This window comes from Trachemys scripta, chromosome 8, assembly GCF_013100865.1.
Source record: "Trachemys scripta elegans isolate TJP31775 chromosome 8, CAS_Tse_1.0, whole genome shotgun sequence".
NCBI lineage: Eukaryota > Metazoa > Chordata > Testudines > Emydidae > Trachemys > Trachemys scripta.
Window position 1 is genome coordinate 45773241 of NC_048305.1, and position 21164 is coordinate 45794404.

The following is a 21164-nucleotide window of genomic DNA, read 5'->3' on the forward strand; positions in this document are numbered from 1 at the left end:
CTTCTAGTCTCCGCTCTGCCGCTAGCCTGGCTAGCTGACTTTGGGCAAGTCACTTTCCCACTATGTGTCTCAGTTTCCCCATCTGTAAAACTGGGATAATGAAACCAACCTTCATAAAGTATGTTGAGATCTGCTGATGAAAAGCACCATACATGAGCGAGGTATCATTATTTTATCGCTATGCTTTGTTATGCATTTTTACTTGGAGGTACTTCTTTCTGCATTCTAATACTCACTTGGGAAGTAGGGGAGCCCTACAACCATCCACTGGCCTTCAGGGTCCAGCCTATTTTTCCTAATACCCCTGCTGTGAGCTGGTTATTGGTCATGCCACAAACAACATGTTCCAGAGTTAGTCCACCTATTGGCTATTCCGTTTCACAGCCCTTTGCTTTATAATGCAGGTCTGTAATGTGATGCTTTCAGTAAAGGCCGGGCACAGAGGAGTGCTGAGTGATGCAGCTCATGGAGATAAACCCGAGCTAGCTTGAATTGAGCTAACTTTGCTACCGGAGCGGTGAAGCTGCCAAGAAGCCTGGGTGATTATTTATGCGGCTAGCCTGCATCGAAGCACAGGCTGCTGCAGCTTCATGGCTACCCGTACCCAAGCCAGCTAAATCCAAGCTAGCTTGGGTACGTCTACATGTGCTCCAGTCATACCCTCTGACTGCCGTCTCATGAGATGCAGTGGGATTATAAAAGGTTAATATCCCCAGTCACCCAGCAGGGGGCAGTATCACTAACTGTGGTCAGAACTCACTAATTCAATACTTGGTGGATTTTCTCCAGATCATGTGTGGTCTCCTTGCTGGGGCAGCGACCCAGGTGCCTGGAGGAAGATTTTTATTCTGAGCAGTTAAAAAAAACAAATGGTCTTGTTAAAAAACATGCTGAGCTTCGCACACCTGCCCCGGACTGGAGAAAGGCTGGTGCTGGTCAAGTTTGAGCAAGCCCATCCCTTCAGCAAAGGGTTCAGAAACATCCTAACCCACCCGAGTCCTCCAATGAACGCTCCAGCAGAACCAGAGGTGGGCAGATTTGACGCTCCTAGAACTGCTAAGGGAAAAAAGAAGCTACATTTCTCCCAGCCTCTGTCTCTTGGGGAAGGTCTTCACCGCAGTCAAGGTGTGTGACTGCAGCACAGAGACCCATACCTGAACTAGCTTTGATCTCGCTAGCATGGATACCAATAGTAGTGAATTCTCTACTTCAGCATATGGGGAACAGCGTATGGGTATGTACTGAGGTGGCTAGCTAGCTACCTCCCCTTACACAGGTTTTTTAAACACAGGCCTTACACGTGTAGAACTCGGAGGTTTAACCCAACTCAGACAGCAACTGCCTGCATGACCCAGCTCTCTGCCTGCCAGCCCATCCTCTCTGACAGACAGCAATCTAGTGTGAATTCCTCCCTCACATCCCTAAATACACTGATTCTCTGGACTGGCAAGCGTGACAGGTTATCATTGGAAAAGAAAACCCTAGTGCTCCGTTCCCCTCTCGCTCGCGCCGATTTTACAGCAGCATCATCCCATTGCGTTCAGCAGAGCAACTCCTGATTTACATTCAGAGGCCCCAACCCCACGTAGAACTTTTGCTCGAGTCTGAACACCACCGCACTCTTTGCTGAGAGTCCGTCTGCGAGCGGGAGGGAAGGTGGGATCGGAGATGCTGTTCCTTTAAGAAGTTCTAAAGCCAGCTCTGGAAGGTTCCTGTTATTCCATGCCTCTGGCACAGCAATCCTCTCCCTCCCCCCACCCTGAGTCCCAGCTGTATAAATGAAGCTCCAATGAGCTGGCGGCGTCCCTCACTCAATAGCCAGCAGCTCAGGAAGCAGCTCTGCTCTCCCAGGCACTGACGGGTACCGTGTGCAGTGCTGATGGGGGCAGCATCCATAACAAAGATGCTCATGGTTTGGCTATTGCTGTCAGTGGGCCTGGCCCGGGTGGCTCTGGGGAGCACAGTTCATCTCAGGAGAGCCAATGACAGGAACGGTAGATGCATCTACTCATTTGCCGTACCCAGCCCGAATGAGGCCAGCTGTCCAGAACTGGGCCAGGCAACATCAGCCATCAGGGAGCTCCAGAGGGAGAGCAACGTGCAGCGCTCAGAGCTAGAGTCAGCCAAAGCCAGGCTGAGCCTCCTGGAGAACTTGGTGACCCAGCTGCACATGGCGCTGGGGACAGGGGGCTCCTCTGCTTCTGCTGCGGAGCTCCAGAGAGAGCTGGACAGGCTGAGGATGGAGAGAGCCCAGCAGGAGTCTCAAATCAGCAGGCTGGAGGCTGCCTACAGCACCCTTGGGCAGGAGAAGTCCTTCCTGGAAGAGGAGAAGAGGCGACTGGAGCAGGAAAAAGCTGAGCTGGGAAGGAGGCTGGAGAGCAACACCCAGGAGACAGCTCGGCTGAGGGCCAGCCAGCATCACCAGGTCAGCGAGGCACCCCCCCAGGACTCCCAGCAAGACTCCCAAGAAGGTAAGGTTCATGGGAACTTACCCAGTCTCACACTGAGTTTCCCTTACTCCTGGTTCAGCCCTTTGAGCCCCACTAGGCCACATGGCCTCGCTGTCTCCTTTGCAGCAGAGGATGCCCATGCAGAGTCTGCACCTGGATGTGTGTGGCTGTCCCTTGGAGCGTACAGTTGGGGTGTGGGAAATAAGTCTCCCTTGCCTAGATTCCTGTCCTTAGACCATTGTCTGGAAGGGAAAGGATGATGGTTAATGCACTGGACTGGGAGCCAGGAGACCTGGCATCAATTACCAGCTCTGCCACAGACTTTCTGGCACATCACTTAATCTGTCTCCCATTCTTTTTCTCGTCCACTGGGATGGTAGACTTTCTGGGGCAGGGGCCGTCTCGCTGCGTGTAACTAACCCAATGGGGTTGTGATCCCCTTTGGAGCTTCCAGCTGCTTCAGTAGCAACAATCAACAGCAAGAGACTCCAGGGAGCCACCTCCCCAAGAGGGCTGAGGCTCTAGCTAGAGATAGGCCCAGACCCAGATGCCCTCACACTTCGAGGGAGTTCAGACCCAGATCTGAACTTAGTGGCCAGAGCCCAGCTCCCGCTGCAGAGAAGGGGAAGAGTTACAATACGCACACACAGTCCCGCGGCTGCAGCCAAGCCCACCGACAAGCTGGCTCCAACCGATAGACGCCCAGAAGTGCCTTTCTTTGGCATTCCCTCTGCCGTGCCTTTGTGCAGGTGTCTGTCCCTGCCCCTGTCCCGGGGACTATATCCTAAGCTGTAGTGTTGCTTTCTCCCCCATCTCTTTCTCTCCAACGTGCCTAGTTCACCACTGCCCTTCCAATTCCTTTCCCCTTCTCCACCAGCCCACTGGCAGGAGAGGACCCATTTCTGTGCTATGCAGCCTGGGGACACGTGGGATTAATGGATCTGGGAGCCAGCAGGTTACAGCTCTTACCCGAGATGGGAGCTATGGGACAGACACCCCACGTGCAAGCATTTTGGGCATTAAACAGAGCTTCCCGCCAGGCAAGAACCTAGAAACCCTGCTGCTGGGCAGAGGAGAACACTGCAACCTCAGTGAGACCCCGATTCCTCCCTGTGAATGTGCTGAGCCTCCCCTGGCACAGCCACCCTGCTGCCAGACACCTGGGACGTGGTGGCCCCACTTCTTTCCCTCCCGGCTGGGAATGGGCTTCAGCTGGAAGTTTTTGCTTATTTATTATGCGCCATGCAGTTTCCCCAGGTGGCCGAGGAGGCGGTATCTGCTTCTTAGCTTCCCAGGTCCCTTGGACTCTCCAGGGAGATTACGGGTGAACCCGGACGGCAGACACTAAGTAGCAGATACTACCTCCTCAGCCGCCTGGAAACCTGCATGGCGCATATAAAGCTCAGCGTTCTTCACCGCCGCTGCCTGGGTGCTCCTCTCCAGCACTCCACCCCACACTCTGGAGGTCCCTGCCACTGCTCGCCAGTTCTTCCTAGGGTGACCAGATGTCCTGATTTTATAGGGACAGTCCCAATATTTGGGGCTTTTTCTTATATAGGCTATTACCCCTCACCCTTTGTCCCGATTTTTCACACTTGCTATCTGGTCACCCTAGTTCCTCCTCTCCTTGCCGATCGGCCCCCTCCCTGCTTGGCCCAGCCGCTGCTCTTGCTGCGTCCTCCTCTCCCCCACCCCACGCCCCCGCTTGGCCAGAGAGGAGGGAGGGATGCATGTGGCAAGCAGTGGTGGGGAGTGCTGAGTGGGGAGGAGCGGGGAAGGAGGAGAGGAGAGAGGGATGCATGTGGTGAGCAGTGGGGGGGGGGACGAGTGGGGAGGAGGCAGGAAGGAGGAGAAGGATGCATGTGGTGAGCAGCGGTGGGGGGGGTCGAGTGGGGAGGAGCGGGGAAGGAGGAGAGGAGGGATGCACACGGTGAGCGGGGAGGGTGGAGTGTGGGTGGGGCTGCAAGTGGAAGAGGAGGGACGGGGAGCTAGCCTCCCCCAGGGGAAGCTTCACCTGCCGCCCATGGAGTCTTGGGATGGGAGCAGTGACTTCCCAGTTCCCAGACACCCCCAACAGGGGAAGTGCTGGACCTGGAGTGCAGGTCGGAGCAGCCGTATGGGGGCCCTAACTAGCATCCCAGCTATAGCAACTCTCCTGTGGGTTGTGTCTCCTGACGATAACTGGGGCATAGGAAAGCCCACAGGTGCTGACTTTTGTTTTTGCTGGTGTGTGTGCCTCTCCGCCTCCTCCTTGGCCATGAGAGCAGTGGGCAGGGCCTCAGTAGGGTTTCCAACTTTCTATTGGCACAAAACTGAACACCCTAGTCCTGCCCCGAGACCCCACCCGTTCCCATAGGCCCCACCCCCGCTCACATTTCCCCCTCCCTCGGTGGCTCACTCTCCCTCACTTTCACTGGGCTGGGGCGTGGGAGAAGGTGAGGGGTCTAAATGGGGGTGCAGGCTCTGGGGTGGGGCCAGAAATGAGGGGTTGAGGGTGCGGGAGGGGGCTCCGGGCTGGGTCAGGGAGTTTGGATGTGGGAGGGCTCCAGCTGAGGGTGCTGGCTCTGGGGTGGGGCTGGGGATGAGGGGTTTGGGGTGTAGGATGGAGCTGTGGGTTGAAGCGGGGGTTGGGGTGCAGGAGGGAGTGAGGGCTCTAGGGTGGAGCTGGGGATGAGGGGTTCAGGATGTGGGAGGGGGCTCTGGTTTTTGGCCAATGGGAGTGCAGAGCCGGTGCTTGGGGCAGGGGCAACGTGCGGAGCCCTGTGGCTCCCCCACCTGGGAGCCGAACCTGCTTGCCACTTCCAGGGTGCAGCGCGGTGCCCCAGCACAGATAGGGACTAGCCTGCCTTAGCACCGCAGCACTGCTGACCGGACTTTTAACAGCCCAGTCAGCAATGCTGACCAGAGCCACCACAGACCTTTTTCGACTGGGTGTTATGGTTGAAAACCGGACACCTGGTCACCCTAGGCCTTAGGGAGGAAGAAGCTAAGCAGGGACAGGGACTTGGGGTGGAGGGGCCTTGGGGCAAAGAGGCTAAGCAGGGGCAGGGCCTCAGGGAGGAGAGGCTCAGTGTGGGTGGAAAGAGGCTGAGCAAGGACAAGGGCTGGGGCAGAGCACAGGCAGAGCAGGGCCACAGTCCAGGCATTGGGGCACACAGAAAATTAATCCAGCCCTGCTGGGAGTCCTGGGTGGGCACCTTGCTGACCTGGTGATTCTGGCTGGCCCTCAGGGTTTTTTAAGTGGGTGCTTGAGCCTGGAGCACCCACAGAGTCAGCGCCTATGGGAATGCCTCAGCTATGCCGTCCCCACCTCCCTCCGACATGCCTCCCACACCAGAGGACCCTGTAGGAGGGATGCACATAGCCAGCCACAGCAGCTGTGCCCTCCCCCATGCAGGGATATTCCTAAGGGGGCCCTTAGGCTGCTTTGCAGCCTCTGCACAAAAGGGCTGAATCACCCCGAGAGCAAGTCCTGGCCCTCTGAGGACTCAGATCCCGCTGTGCCTGTCCCACTGCAGGTATCTGAGGCACTCAGCGCCATTCGAGCTCCATCCAGTGAGCCCAGTCCTGCTCAGCCACACTTTCCACCCCGTGACATCATGCCCAGACACTAGGCACTCTAGCGGGTCAACCATAGATGAGGAGCTGCCGCGTGCTGCCCTTCCTGACAAGGCACGCACAGGGCTCCCACACAGACGAAGGCCAACACAAACTCAGTGACCGCTTCTGAAGATTTGGTTGGAACCTTAACACAAATCAGTAAGGCACTGGGAATATAGCTGTAGACCCTTGAGGGACAGCTGTCATTTTGTGTTTCTGTTCAGCTGCAGAGTGTTACTGAGCAGACTGCTGTGTGCTCTCCCTCTCCCCTGGAGATCTTGTTTGTTTTCTTAATCTGAATAAGAGTCCCCAAGGCTGAGAAATGGACACATTGTTTTGTGGCTAGGAAAATGCAGGGTGCTAGCCCCTCAGCTGGGATAGATCGAAGGAGCTTGGTTGATTTACACCGTGAGGACCAGCTCCCTCTATTTCCCCACGTCCAACAGTGTCTACAGAAGTGCCACCCAAGTCACCAATCCACCACTCTGCCGTCACAGGAACCATTGTAAAGTGTCTCATCTTCAGCTCATCTAGGCAAATACAGAATTGCTGTTTCATCTCAGGGCTCCTGAGATGTCAAACACCCACACACAAGCCATAGGCACTTTCAGGTGAAGTTACACCATCACGTGCATTTCTCCCTGCAGACATTTCTAGCTTAGAACTTGGCCAAGCCAGGAGGGGATAATCAAGAGCAGCCCTGATGGATCCCTGGATGCAAAGTAGAAACTACCCAGCAAGAAAGAGGATCATGGTGCCCTGTCCAGTGATTAAAGTATTCTGACACTCGACTGGCCCATTGTCCCGCTACAACTACCTCTGGGGCCCTGTTCTAAGGCCTGAACAGAACCTTTGAATCCCAAATCCCACCCCACCCCGCAAAGCTTTGGGAAGAGGGACACTTAAAATCTGTCCCTGCCTCTGATCAGAACAGAGCAAAGTGCTGAGGGTTTATTAGCATCTCTGTTCTGGCCAGTGGAGTTAATTCATTCTGGGAAGGAGACTGGCCACAGGGCTGGGAGGCTGTGGAACCTGTGGGTCCATCAGGCTCCATTAACCTCTCCAGATGGCACAAGAAAGTGCAACCACGCTCTAGAGCGATCACATTCTGTGGGTCGGCTGAACCAGCCTGGTTACCCCCTAGCACTGTACTCAGTCATGTGACCTGACAGCAGCCTCTCACAGCCCTTCTGCCCCTTGGAGTCATTCCAGTCAGTGACTTGACTGTATTGGGAGTGAGGCAGGGGAAGGAGGCAGCAAATCCCTGGGAAACTCCTTTACTCCAAGCAGTCGGCAACCTGTTTCCTCTCGTGGCTTAGACACACCCCAGGACAGGACACCTCTCTTCTTCTCCCTCAGACCTGGCTGAAGTTCAGTGCCCATACCTTTCCAGCCAGCTATCACTGCTGTTTGCACATATACCATCCCAATAACTCAGCCCAACAGGCGTCTCTCAAGTGGATTTATAGAGCCCCTGAGCTAGAATGGTCCTCGAAGGCAGAGAACTCCCCACACACCAGGAGGCAAAGTATGATGAAGCCCTCCCCACTGCCACAGAAGAGGGCCCTACTCCTGCACCCGTACTGCAGTCAGGTGTCTGCAATGCCCCTGCTTTCTTATCAAACTGCACACCCTGCACAACAGGAGGCTGCTTGCCTTGCCTTTACACTGAGCGCCTGGTGCAATACCACTTGCCTGCCCACAGGAGGCGCTCTCCTCCAGAGTGACAGCTCCTATGGGCTCAGAGGGGTGAAACCTGCACACCAGGGGGATGTTAGCCCAGAACATTAGTAGGTGCGCAGGAATCTGGCTTACCTCTCTGGCATGGCCCCACTTCCATTGCCCTTGGAGGACAGTCTCCATCTCCTTTTCCACAGCACACCTGGGCAGCTCTTTGCACTCCCTGGGCTCTTTTCTTGAGAAGAGTCTCAGACCTTTGTCCTCCCCCAGGGTCTGCCCTGGCTTCCCACCTCAATACAGGAGAGCAAAGGGGGGAGCTTCCTTTCTCCCTCTCTGGAAGTCCCTAGATCATCTGCACACACTAGGCCTCAAACTCACCCCACTTCTCTAGCTCAGGCTCTTTCCTTCTCTTGCTTCCATCCCTCTCTTCACAGCCCCCATCTTCGACCAGGGTTTCTCAAACTTCATTGCACCATGACCCCCTTCTGACAACAAAAATTACTCCATGACCCCAGGAAGGGGGATTGAAGCCTGAGCCCTGCTACCCCAGGCAGTGGGGCCAAAGCCCAACCCCCACCACCCTGCATGGGAGGGGGCAAAGCTTGAGGGCTGCAGCCCTGGGCAGGGAGGCTAGAACCTGAGCCCCACAACCCAGGGCGGAAGCAGAAGCGTGAGCCCCACTGCTCAGGGCTGAATCAGTCTGGCTTCAGCTTCCACCCTGGGCGGTGGGGCTCAGACTTTGGCTTCAGGCCCAGGCCCAGGCCCAACAAGTCTAACACCAGCGCTGGTGACCCCATTAAAACAGGGTCACAACCCACTTTGGGGTCCCAACCCACAGTTTGAGAACCACTGCTCTAGGCCTTCTTTTTCCAGCCCTTTCCACTCATTTTCCAACCCACCCCCTTCCCAGACTGGCCACATAGCCCCTGCTGACCTCTGTCAGGGCACTTCTCGCCCAAAACACCCAGTATACCCAACAGCTAGCCCCACTCTCAGCTCTTTTATAGCCTCATCCCATTTCCCAGCAGGCCTTGCTGTTGCCTAGCATCCCATACTTCCTGTGAGAACTATAAGCCCCAGAATTCCCTTGGCCTGGGCTGACTCAGGCAGCCAGGCTGTAACTGATCTGAGTTTCCCTTAAAGGGCCACTAGGACCTGCTAACAGCAGCAAAATAAATAAACATTATTTCCACTTTATCCCCCTCTTAACTGTCCCTGTACCATCTGAAAACCAAACACACATTGGCCTTGCTGGGCTAGCAGTTAGGCACCTTGCGTCCTCTGCTGTTGTTCTGGGGCTGTGCCTGCATGCCTCCCCAACTCTCAGGGTGGGGGTAGGTAATTGAGAGTGGAGATTGAACCCAGGGGGCCTCAGGAGTTGCAAACTGCAACCCTTGACTACTTGAGCTAAAGCCCCAGCTCTATTAGCTCAAAGCTAGTAATGGATTCATAAACCCCTACATAGTCCAGCCACTAGAGGGGGACGGAGAGCCAGAAAGATAGGCTCCACCCCCAATGGAGAGCAACGGTGCTTGTCTCTGGTGATGATGGACACAGGATACTGAGAATCATCATCCACTCAGTGCCCACAAAGCCCAGCTAAACTCTGCGGGGGGTAGAGGAGGCCTCCTGCACCTTCTGTGGGCGGGGCAGGATTATCACTCAGCACTGAGATAGAACCCTGCTGTTAAGTGGGCTTTGTTCGGCTTTTCACACTGGTGCTGGCGAGATATCCATTTACTCCTGTGCTATCATAGCTCAGGGCTGAATGGGTTGACCTGTGGCCCGAGGAGTAACCAGCAAAGATGGTCCCCAGGCCCATACCAGCATCACCACTTGTCAGACTAAACCTTTGGGTGAGTCCAATTAGCCTGCAGTTCTCTTCCAACACTGTAGGAGGCACTGTGGTCAAGAGGGAAATGCCAATATTTTGGTGGCCAAAAGGATTGGCAAACCTGAGCCAGCCCCTGAAAGCAGATCTCTGTTCCGTGGGTCTTTTTAGGACCTGCAGAATTGAGTTTGACTCATTTATAGGGAGGAGCCAGCTGTGAAACTGAGATCCATGCACACACACTTTGGTGATATATAGCCCCTTCTCTAATATCCCTGTGTAAAATTATTCTCCATGGCCACAAGTTACTTAAGTTCAGGCCTAATTTCACAAGTAGTCTCACGGATCTCAATGGATTACTCACATGCTTAAAGTTAGGCACGCTTATGTGCCCTGCCTACTTGGGGCTCACATGGCCAAAAGAATGAGAAACCCAGGCTCTTTGGCTGCGCTTTGTAGAGAGCCTATGGAATGATCGCTTTTAAAACTACAGGCCAAGTGTATTTCCCCTCCCCGCTGCAAGTCTGGGTTCATTTTCTGGAAAATCAGCTGCTGGTCAATTTGGCCCAGGGCCAATTTTGAAATACCTGCGGCTGGAGTCAGCTACTGCTAATGAGCCCCTAGGGAGGTTTTCCAGTCCTAAAGCTATGTCAGGCATAAAGCAGGAGGATGCACTATGCAGAAATGTAAGTGTGCGGTTTTCCCTTCAAGGGAAGCTGAAAGTACAACTGTGACGCATGGCCAGAAAGGGTTAAACATCCTGCAAATTAAATAACCCTCAAAAGAGGTGTGGGGAGATAATGTTTGTGTTTTTACACACACACGCGCGCGCGCGCCTAGGGTCCACAACGTAATCAACAGTCCCTGTCTAGGCTGTATTCTGATAGTTCAGTGATCAAAAGAACATCCTAGCATTTAAATGAATTGTAAACACGGGATATCTCGATATTCATCTCTCTTTGAAATGTACTGTGAATAGTGGAGGAATAAGCAAATTGCCTTATGTTAATTCTATAGTTAAGTACTGGTGATGGACCTCCTTCAAATCATCCTAATTACCTTTTGTTCCCGGAGGAACTCCCAGCTTGTCAAAGAGAACATGAAATTGTATAAAAGATCCTTGGGTCCTGATTCTGTCGTCTCAGATCTGCTTAAGCTTCATCTGGGGAAGTTTGAGTCACAAGACTGAGGTCCCAGTTATGCTGGTACGACCTGAATATGAAATTTGGACATTGGACTATAACTTATGAACTGACTTCTAAAGGAACTCTTTGCAACTACAAAGCTCACCATCTCTGTTATCAATCTAAATCTCAATGTTTTAACCATTCTATCTCTCTCTTGTTTTTTTAATAAATTTTAGTTTAGTTAATAAGAATTGGCTGTAGAGTGCATTTGGGCAAGATCTGGAATATTCAATAATTTAGGGAGTAACGTGTCCGATCCTTTGGGATTGGTAGAACCTTTTCTTTTATATGATGACATAAGATTTACAGAAATTTTCATCATATTTGACATGGGTACCTGGATGGAGGCCTGAGGCTGGATCACTTTAAGGGAACTGTGTTATCTGGACTTCTGAGTAACTGGTAAGGTAATAAAGAAGCTGTTTTATGCTAGCTTGGTAAATCTAAGTACTGGAATATCCGCCAGCTTTTGGGGGTCTGGCTGCCCCATCTTTTGCAGTTCACCCTCATTGAGTGACCATAGCTGGCCCTCACTAGGATGCCGGTCACAACAACACTTTGCCACGCATTAGAATTAAACAGGGAATTGTGAGAAGTCATGACCGTCAAACTCATAACTACGGTGTCTTGCATTTATACTGCGTAGCTCCTTTCGTCCCAAAGCGCTGGCCAGACATCTGATACTAAAAGCCCTCAGGGATGGCCTAAATCTGCTCCAGTGGGAGTTTTAAAATGCACCCCTGCAACTGGTCAGATCTCTGTTTGAAATCTCACTGTATGCTGAGCAGGCCCTGGCACTAGGAGCTGAAGCGACTGGTTCAAAAGAGAGTTGAATGTTTGTTTTACACAGAAGCCTGTGTGGGGTTGCCATTGCCTTCTCTGCCCTTTGGATTTCCAGCATGGCTAAGTTAAAACAGTTTCGGATGGGTAATAAATAGCTGGACCTGACCTGTCAGTTGGAATTCTCCATGTAATGCTGGGGACGTTATCCAAGTTGTTAGGCTCCTAGTGTTACCTGTATTAAAGATAATTTATTTTCAATAACAACATTCATCCAGAGGGGAACAAGTGTCACTGCAACATGCTTACAATTAGAATCATGTTCCTTGGGGACCCTGTAAGAGGAACCCCAACACACTAGACTTTGCTACAGCTACAGCTGTACAGCCTTGCTCCTTTCCCTACTGTCACTCCTCGCTGAGTCTGCCTTGAGTCCCCTGGCTCCATTCAGCCAGCGAGACACCAGTTAGCTCCAATGCGCTGCGTTGTCACAGAAATGGAGCGGACAAGCTCAGTGGACAGAATGAAAGAGGAACTGAGGACACTGCTGGTGGTGTGCAGTGAGTTAGATTTATGCTGCTAACAAGCCTTGAACTTGTCCTGACAGTGACTTTCTGAAGGAAGGAAAGACCCTTCCTGCCCACTGCTGTACCCCAGTGCCCGCTGACATTAAGCAGGAATCTGAAGAGAGTTGAATGTTTGTTTTACACAGAAGCAAAGGCTCCAGGGTTGGTCCCTTTTGAAGTCACTGCATGTTCATTCTCTACCAGCGAGCAGAAATAGGGGAGCTATTCGATACTTCTGCCAGTAGCTGGTATGGATTTTTGGATGACACTGCATCTAGACCTCGGCAGCAGTGTAAAACCGTAACAAGCATCCACAAAGCCAGAGACACCTGTGGCACACATGCCGTCCTGGCTGCAAGCAGAACTTTCACTGCAAAGGCAAATGGCGTTTGAAGACCGAGCAGAGTAGCTTCCCTGACCTGCACTGAAGGTGGGTAAAGAATAGTGCTTGCAAAGGGCTAGGCACAGTGTGACAGATCCGCAGGGGAGCATTACAGAGTGCCAGGCATGGGCACACATACCACCAGCTGTAGAAGAATAGAGTTAGCTACCTGATCCAGGACAGGTGCCCTACTGTAATACCCAATGTACAGCACCTAGCACAGTGGGATGCTGGTCAATGACTGACACTCCTAGGTGCTACAGTACAGCTCCTATCACACATGCAGCCTTGGGGTGTGACTGGGGCTCCTAGGTGCTAGGATAATACAACTAAATAATAACTGCTCATTATCCCAGGACAGGGCAGGTCTTGGCATGATGGGGAGAGGCTATTTTGGCCAGCCAAATGTGGGTTGGGCCGAATGAGACCTCCTCTACAGGGACAGATTGCCCCCCCTCCCCATCCCCTGCCTACTATGGGGTTCTGACATCAGCACCGAGTGCTGACGTTGCAATGTGGGGGGCAGGGAGGAACAGTGTTTGGATTCAAAGAAAGGTTGCTCTCCAGCTCCCAGGACACAAGGGAGAAGCATGCTGACCCATGTACAGTACCATGCTAATGGCAGGGCTAGTGGATTGCTGAGTGCATGTGAAAGAGATTGCGCATAATCATGTGTGCAACTGCGCTTGTGTGTGTGCCCGGCTGAGAGGGCATGTCTGGCCATGCCCAGGAGAGTGTACACATGCTTCTACGCTTCACTGAGCTGTGTCCTCACCCTGTTCCTGTCACCAGCCTCACCGTGTCTATTCCCATCCCTCCCTGTAGTTTCCAAGTGGGATATGGAGAGTTTTGACTATCAGGAGCTGAAATCTGAGCTGACGGAGGTGCCCGCTTCCAGCGTCTTCGAGGAGCACCCCTCCTCCAGTCACCCTGCCACTGGGGACACGGCCACTGGTACAAAGATCACCTTGATGCCTTTTCCTCCTTGCGGGTTCATAGAGCTAGGCCTCGTCCTTCTAGCACCATCGCTGCAGTCGCTTTTCTTCTCCTCCCCCACCCTCTCTCTTATACTGTCGCCCTCACTCTCCACACCAGGGAAGAGCCTAGCTGGGGAATATCAGCTTCTCTGCCTCTCAGCTCCTTTATCTGGTTCTATTTCCATCATTGCTTCTTATTCTGCCTCCTTCTCTCGTCCCATTTCCCCACCTTACCCTGGCCAGCCTGTCTGTCCTGTCCTTTGCTGAACACCAAGCAATCCAGGCAAGGATATGGCCACCTTGTGCCAGACCCAAGAAGGGAGTTCAAACCCCTGCTCCAGCAGCCAGCCTCACTGTGAACACCTCCAGACCATGAGTCCAGGCTGGAATCTGCCCAGCCGCAGGTCTGCCCCACGGCAGAGAACGGAGAGCTGAACTTGTCCACTGGAACTGACTCAGTCTCTTTGGGCTAACTTTCTCAGGCACTCACTGACGCTGTCCTTAGGCAGTCCCCGAACAACTACATCAGAGAGGATTCTAAATACAAAATTCAGAGCAGGGTCTGCATGTCCACCACTCTGCAATTCAGGATCACTCGGAACCCAGGGGTCAGGCCCATCTCTAAATAATAAAGCATAACACTTAGTACACAACTTATGGGGATTTCCCCCTAGCTGTAAGAGCTAATAGAATCAGGAGGCTGCTCTTAAAATGAGGTCAGTGGTGCCATGCCATGTTTCCTTCTGTTATTATTGGTTAAGCAACAAACTGTGAACTTGAATCACTTTTCTTTGATTAGCCCATCCCTGCTGTGCTGCCAGCTTTTGTCACTTTGCACACACTTGGGCATTTTCCCCAAAGTCCCAGCTCCTGTAGGCATGAGCAGCTCAGCTTTACTTTAAATAAATATGATTCTAGCCTGCACGGCAGTGGAGAAAAGCTTGAAAAGGTGAAGCGAGAACCCGCGAAAGGCCCAAAAACCCCAAGGCAAAGAGGAAGCAGCCACAAAAGTTGTTTAAAACCATAATCTCATGATTGTGGAGGGTCAGTCTCAGGATTTTGGAATCTGCCAGGTTGGCGATACCAAAAATGGCCTTATGGCCCATGCACAATGGAAACAAGCCCTGGATTCAGCTTTGGTGTGACACCACAATGGGCCTCCACCAAGACAGATCGGGCACTGTCCACAGCTATGTCAGCACCTGGAAGGGGTCACTGACCTGTTTTTTAATCCCAGAGGTAGAGCGATGGAAGGGATGGTGCTGGTTGAGTGGCATGTAGCTAAGCGCTCTGCATTGGAACACAGGAGGCCTGGGGTCCATTCCCAGTCCACGTACCTGTGTCTGGTGCGGAGTATGACAGGGGAAGAGGGAAGGCCTCCTACTGCTTGTAAACCACCTCTTTGGCCATCGAAAGGAACACCACTGGTGAAGTCCACTAAGGAAGGGTGGTAGCAGATGGTGGGCAGGAGAATTGTTAAAGCACCCTCTGAGCTTGCCTCTCATTGACTTTGTTCATCGTGGCCAAAGACTCCTACTCTTTCTGGGCTGGTTTCCTGAAACTGTTTTCCTCCATGCTGGTGCTTTATACATTGTCCATCTAAGCCCTGCAACCCAGCCTCTGCCTTTCAGAAATAAAATAGGTCCCCAGGACATTCCACCCTTGGCTTCTGACTTCCCCTGGCTGGATGTCAGGAGCCATTTTTAAAACTAGGATTTAACGGTTGAGACCTTTGCAGCTGCCTCATCAGATCAGAGTTCATATTGCGGATGCTCACCCATCCTACCTGAAATGTTACTAGGAAACCCAAGTGGGTCTATTAAAACACAGTGCCTGGGCTATTGCAGCTGAGGTCCCACTTGGAAAAAAAAAAATGAACATCTTGGTCTTTCATCTTAACCACATCATGAAAACCTTTAAATATCACTTGAGCAAGAAAGTCCATGCTGCGAAATCCCCTTCCAAACTATTCACCTCTTCCCCCCCGCCCCCCATCTCTCTTAACAGACAATCATTCCTGCTTCTTTTCTCCTTGTCCTCTCCTCTTTTTTCTGTCTGCCTGCACTGCTTAGGAGCATAGCCTAGGGGGCAATGCTGGTGTGTTGATAAGTGCTGGAAGGCTGCTGTTAGTAAATTGAGGGGGTATCTCCTCCATCAGCTTCATGGAATGATTTACTTATTTAGAATCCAGTAAATGATCTTTCCTGCTAGTTATTGCTGGGTGAGTGTGGCTTTTGTGGATTTTAGCCTTTTGGTAGGAAATCTACCACTGGTGACAGACAGAATAACTGAATTATTTTTTTCTTCCTTGAGCAGGGTGTGGAGAGCTGGTCTGGGTGGGGGAACCTGTGACCTTCCGCAGGGCTGAAACTATTGCTGGCAAGTATGGCGTGTGGATGAAGGACCCAGAGCCTGTTCCCCCCTACACCTGCGAGACCACCTGGAGAGTCAATGCCATTGGCACTGACATCCGCCAGGTCTTTGAATATGACGACGCTGATCAGTTCATGAAGGGCTATCCCTCCAAGGTTCACGTCCTGCCCCGGTCCATGGAAAGCACTGGAGCCATCATATACAGGGGCTCCCTGTACTTCCAGCGGCGCAAGTCCAGGACGGTGGCCAAGTACAACCTGAAGACAGAAAAGATCCCAGTCCAAAAGGACATCCCCAGTGCTGGCTACCATGGCCAATTCCCTTATTCCTGGGGTGGGTACACAGACATTGACCTAGCTGTTGATGAGATGGGGCTGTGGGTGACATACAGCACAGACAAGGCCAAAGGGGCCATCGTCCTCTCCAAACTGGATCCAGAGACACTGGAGGTTGAGCAGACCTGGGAAACCAACATCCGCAAGCAAGCTGTGGCCAATTCCTTTATGATCTGTGGCACCTTGTACACCATCAGTAGCTACTCAGCCCCAGATGCCACCGTCAACTTTGCCTACCACACGGCCACCAGCACTAGCAAGCCGCTGAGCATCCGCTTCGAGAACCGCTATGGGTACAGCAGCATGGTGGACTACAACCCCACGGAGAGAAAGCTCTTCGCTTGGGACAATTTCAACATGGTCACCTATGACATCAGACTCTCCACGATATGAGGAGCCTCAGGGCAGGAGGAGGACACACCATGCTCATTGCTAACTAGCAGCTCGTGGGCTAGGGGCAAGTCTAGCCAGCTGTCAATCTCATACATTTGCTCTTCCTATTCTTCCTGAGCTTTCCTTAGACTCAGCCCTGAGCCCCTTACTCAGGCAGAGCGCTCATTGAACTGGGCAAAGACTCCAGGATCGGAGGTTCATATTCTGAGAGCACCAGTGGGGCTCAAATAACAATAGAGTGGGAATAACTTTGCGCCACTTGGGAACGTACGTCAATAGGCATTTACAGCCCTGGCGTCATTCCCCTTGCCTCTCTCTGAATTACACATGGGATGAATTTGGAACATGTAGAAAAAAAAGTAACAAGTTGTTCAGGGTTATGCAACATTTGGAGCGTGTGGGCCAATTGCATAGATCTAGAATGACTAAACCTGCCTGCACCCTTGGCTAAAAGACACTGTGATTCCAGCCAAGCAGACCAAACCGTTCATGGCAGGAGGCTAATAATATTTTAGGGGAGAGAGGTGGCTGGGTACCATCTTCACAGAATGGCTAATAAAAACCCAGTGACCATCAGCCAACCATATTCCTGCCCAGCATCAGCTGAGACAAGGGGAATGTGCTATGCAGTCAACACCAGGTGCTAGCCAAGGCGGCGTTGACAGGAGCAGATTCTGCAAAGTTGTGTCACACCCAGATTCAGTAGGAGAACATCAAGGCCTATAGACTTAGTCCAACACCCAAATAAGCCAATGGAAAGACTCCAGCTGACTTCACTGAGCTTTGGATTGGGTCCTTAGTGGGCTGACTTGGCAGGGGCATCTCAGAAATGTGCTGCAGGAGTTAAAAATGACTAGACATGCCAGGCAGCGGGCACCCTACAAGAGAGCTTTCAGCTGCTGCGTATAAACCCTTCCATTGCCAGCCTCTCTCCTCCTAAGCACAGTGCATGCCTTGTCGGGACCAAGCTTCCGCTGGGAGCCCAGCAGCCACCTCTACAGATTATCATGAGCCAGAGAACGTGGGAGGAGAAGACAGGAACTCACCCAGCTTGGTATCTCTGCAGCATAAGCAACTGCTCTGCAGCAGCAATTGACCAGTAATTAAAGCAGGAGTCAAAGATGGGCCCAAGCTGCAGAGAGGCCAGGTCCAATGATTCACACCTCACCTAAGCATAGGGCCATTCCGCTCTAGGGGCTTTGAGTCTGTTCAGCGTCTCACACAGTTACACAATAGCAATTGAGTGTGCGGGGTTCTGGCCGAACTAGCCGCCTACCTGCAAGAAACATGGCCGCCTCAGTTCCCATTCCAGTAAAGACAAAAATGAAGCATAACAGAATTGTGTTAAACAAGTAAAGTCATTAGACATTTTAGCAAAATAAATTTAAGGAGGGTTGTTCATGAAAGATGGGATCCTAGAATTTAAGGCATGATCTCAAATCCACTGAAGTCAATGGAAAGTCTCCCATTGACTCTAGTGAGCAATAGAACAGATCTCTGTTTATCCCAGACTATGGTTATTAACTCAGAAAGAGAAGCAATGTCTAACTGTTCTTGCTGTTTCTAGCTCTCAATCCAGATAACTCCGCTGATTACACTGTAACTTAGACACTCTTTGGGATAGGCATGGCATTAGATCAGGTATGGCTAAGCATACGGGTGTTTTTAAGAACACACACATTTAAAGTATTTAGTGTATAAATCCTGTAGCTGGCTTGTTTTTTCTGTTTGCTTTCAAAGCCTAATCCATGCAGGTTGTATTGAAGCCTCCTGGATGAAAGCGAAGGTCCAATGTGCTGATGATTACGTGGAAGTAGTCTGTGATAATAATAGATAATAAACCCTCCTCCCCCACAACAATCCACAGTGGCAGCTTCTTGTTGGCAGATTTCTTGTTTCATTGCAACATGCTGCAGGGAATTCCAGGCTACAGGCCACCTTTACAGGAGAGTTCAGGACTCGATTTTCTGGAGCTCAGCTCCTATTTAGGCACTGGTTTCTAATTTGAGCTCTTCCACAGGCTTGCTGGGTGACTTTGCTGAGTCACGTCCCTGCTCCGTGCCTCAGTTTCCCCATCTGGAAAATGGGGATGATGATACTGACCTCCTTTATAAAGGTCAGTAGATAAGAGCTAGGTATTACTAAAGCCAAGGGGAACTTTGCCATTGACTTCAATGGAGCCAGGATTTCATCTACTGAAGGAATATCACCATGACTACAACAACAAATGCCACTGTAGAATAAGAGGAGGCAGAGAAATGGAAAGACTTAAATCCTGCAGTAGAGAGAGAGCTGACTGATTACAGGAAAGCTGGGAACCTAACATTAACTGGTTTAAAAATATCAGTTGATTACCTTTTACAGTCAGTAGAATATATGTTAGCTGTAACCCCTAATGGATGGAGCTTCAGATCATCTGTATTTGATTATCCTGAGGGGACCTCCGGTATTGGGGATGGAAAGAAATAACTTGTCAGCCCTTTCAGTATAAAAAGCAAATAAAAAGGTCTAAGTCAGCAATAAATCTTGGAAAGTTTCATGTTAATTCACCTCTCTCTACATCACCTGGGAGCAAACGGCCCCTTTGAGCAGGGGAACTAACCCCAGTATTTCTGGACAGCCTCTGGCCGAAAGCACGACTGACAGAATTTTCTTTTGCATCTATGGGCATAGCCTCATTGATTGGCACCCAGGAGATGGGCATCTGGCATAGCCCAGCCCAGCCATGAGCAACCCCACTGCAGAGCCATATCGGTTTTGTTTAATATCTTTATTAATAATCTGGAGGATGGTGTGGACTGCACTCTCAGCAAGTTTGCAGATGACACTAAACTAGGAGGCGTGGTAGATACACTAGAGGGTAGGGATCGGATACAGAGGGACCTAGACAAATTAGAGGATTGGGCCGAAAAAAACCTGATGAGGTTCAACAAGGACAAGTGCAGAGTCCTGCACTTAGGACGGAAGAATCCCATGCACTGCTACAGACTAGGGACCGAATGGCTAGGTAGCAGTTCTGCAGAAAAGGACCTAGGGGTCACAGTGGACGAGAACCTGGATATGAGTCACCAGTGTGCTCTTGTTGCCAAGAAGGCTAACGGCATTTTGGGCTGTATAAGTAGGGGCATTGCCAGCAGATCGAGGGACGTGATCGTTCCCCTTTATTCGACATTGGTGAGGCCTCATCTGGAATACTGTGTCCAGTTTTGGTCCCCACACTACAAGAAGGATGTGGAAAAATTGGAAAGAGTCCAGCGGAGGGCAACAAAAATGATTAGGGGTCTGGAGCACATGACTTATGAGGAGAGGCTGAGGGAACTGGGATTGTTTAGTCTCCAGAAGAGAAGAATGAGGGGGGATTTGATAGCAGCCTTCAACTACCTGAAGGGGGGTTCCAAAGAGGATGGAACTCGGCTGTTCTCAGTGGTGGCAGATGACAGAACAAGGAGCAATGGTCTCAAGTTGCAGTGGGGGAGGTCCAGGTTGGATATCAGGAAAAACTATTTCACTAGGAGGGTGGTGAAACACTGGAATGCGTTACCTAGGGAGGTGGTGGAGTCTCCTTCCTTGGAGGTTTCTAAGGCCCGGCTTGACAAAGCCCTGGCTGGGATGATTTAGCTGGGAATTGGTCCTGCTTTGAGCAGGGGGTGGGACTAGATGACCTCTTGAGGTCCCTTCCAACTCTGATATTCTAGGATTCTAATTACTTAGGGTGACCAGATTGCAAGAGTGTAATATTAGGACACATTGGTCGAGTGTGGGGGAGGGAGGAGGGGAGACAGACAGACACAGGTGCACAGTTCTGACCGGAGCCAGAGGCACACTGGTCCGCCTGGCCCTGGGCTACCAGTGTGCCCCTTCCTGTTGAGGGTGGGCCCATGCTGTGCCACACAGCTCCCCTGCCCAGCACCCCCTGGATCCACTATGCCCAGAGCCCCCCTACACCCCTTCCACCACAAATGCACAGTGCTGTGCACACACACTCTGCCCAGTGCCCCCCTGCCCACAGCCCCACCATAGCTGCCCAGCACCCCACACAGAACCCCCCCCAACTCGCTAGTTTCCCAATGCAGATTTCCCCTCCCTCACTTCCTCCCTCCCAGTGCCCTTCTCCACAGCCCCACCACCACAACTACACAATGCCCCACAGACCCACACTGCCCAGTGCCCTGACGCACACAGATCTCCCCCCCGTCCAGCACCCCCCCCCCAACAGGCCCCCACTGTCTAGCACCCTAAAATACACAAACCTCCCCCACTGCCCAGCGCCCTCCACACCCTCACAACCCAGCGCCCCCCACACACCTCCCAGACACTCACTCCATCACACCCTGCCCCCTTCCCTAGCCGCACTCACCAGCCCTCCTGGGAGGTCTCTGGCTCCTATGGTGAGAGCAGCGAGGGGAGTCTCCAGACTCTCCATGTGCTGCGCCCACCACAAGTGCAAGCTCAGTGGCTCCCACTGGCTGTGAAAAGCGCCAATGGGAGCTGCCGGAGCCGCAGAGCGGGGCTTGCAGGCACCGGCAGCATGCAAAGCCCCCCCACCCTAAGAGCCTGAGGGACCTGCCAGGGGGTGAGATAGGGAGTCCCAGCGGTGCTTACCTGGGGCA

The 21164-nt window shown here is 52.0% G+C and overlaps 1 protein-coding gene across 1 annotated transcript; it reads left to right on the forward strand.

Moving 5' to 3' along the window:
- The first annotated feature begins 741 nt into the window (after positions 1 to 741).
- On the forward strand, positions 742 to 16736 carry MYOC (myocilin). The gene is made up of 3 exons (XM_034778021.1): positions 742 to 2471; positions 13302 to 13430; positions 15770 to 16736. The coding sequence occupies exons 1-3, from the start codon at positions 1880 to 1882 to the stop codon at positions 16552 to 16554; spliced, it is 1506 nt and encodes a 501-aa protein (XP_034633912.1). The 5' UTR covers positions 742 to 1879; the 3' UTR covers positions 16555 to 16736.
- Positions 16737 to 21164: the final 4428 nt, after the last annotated feature.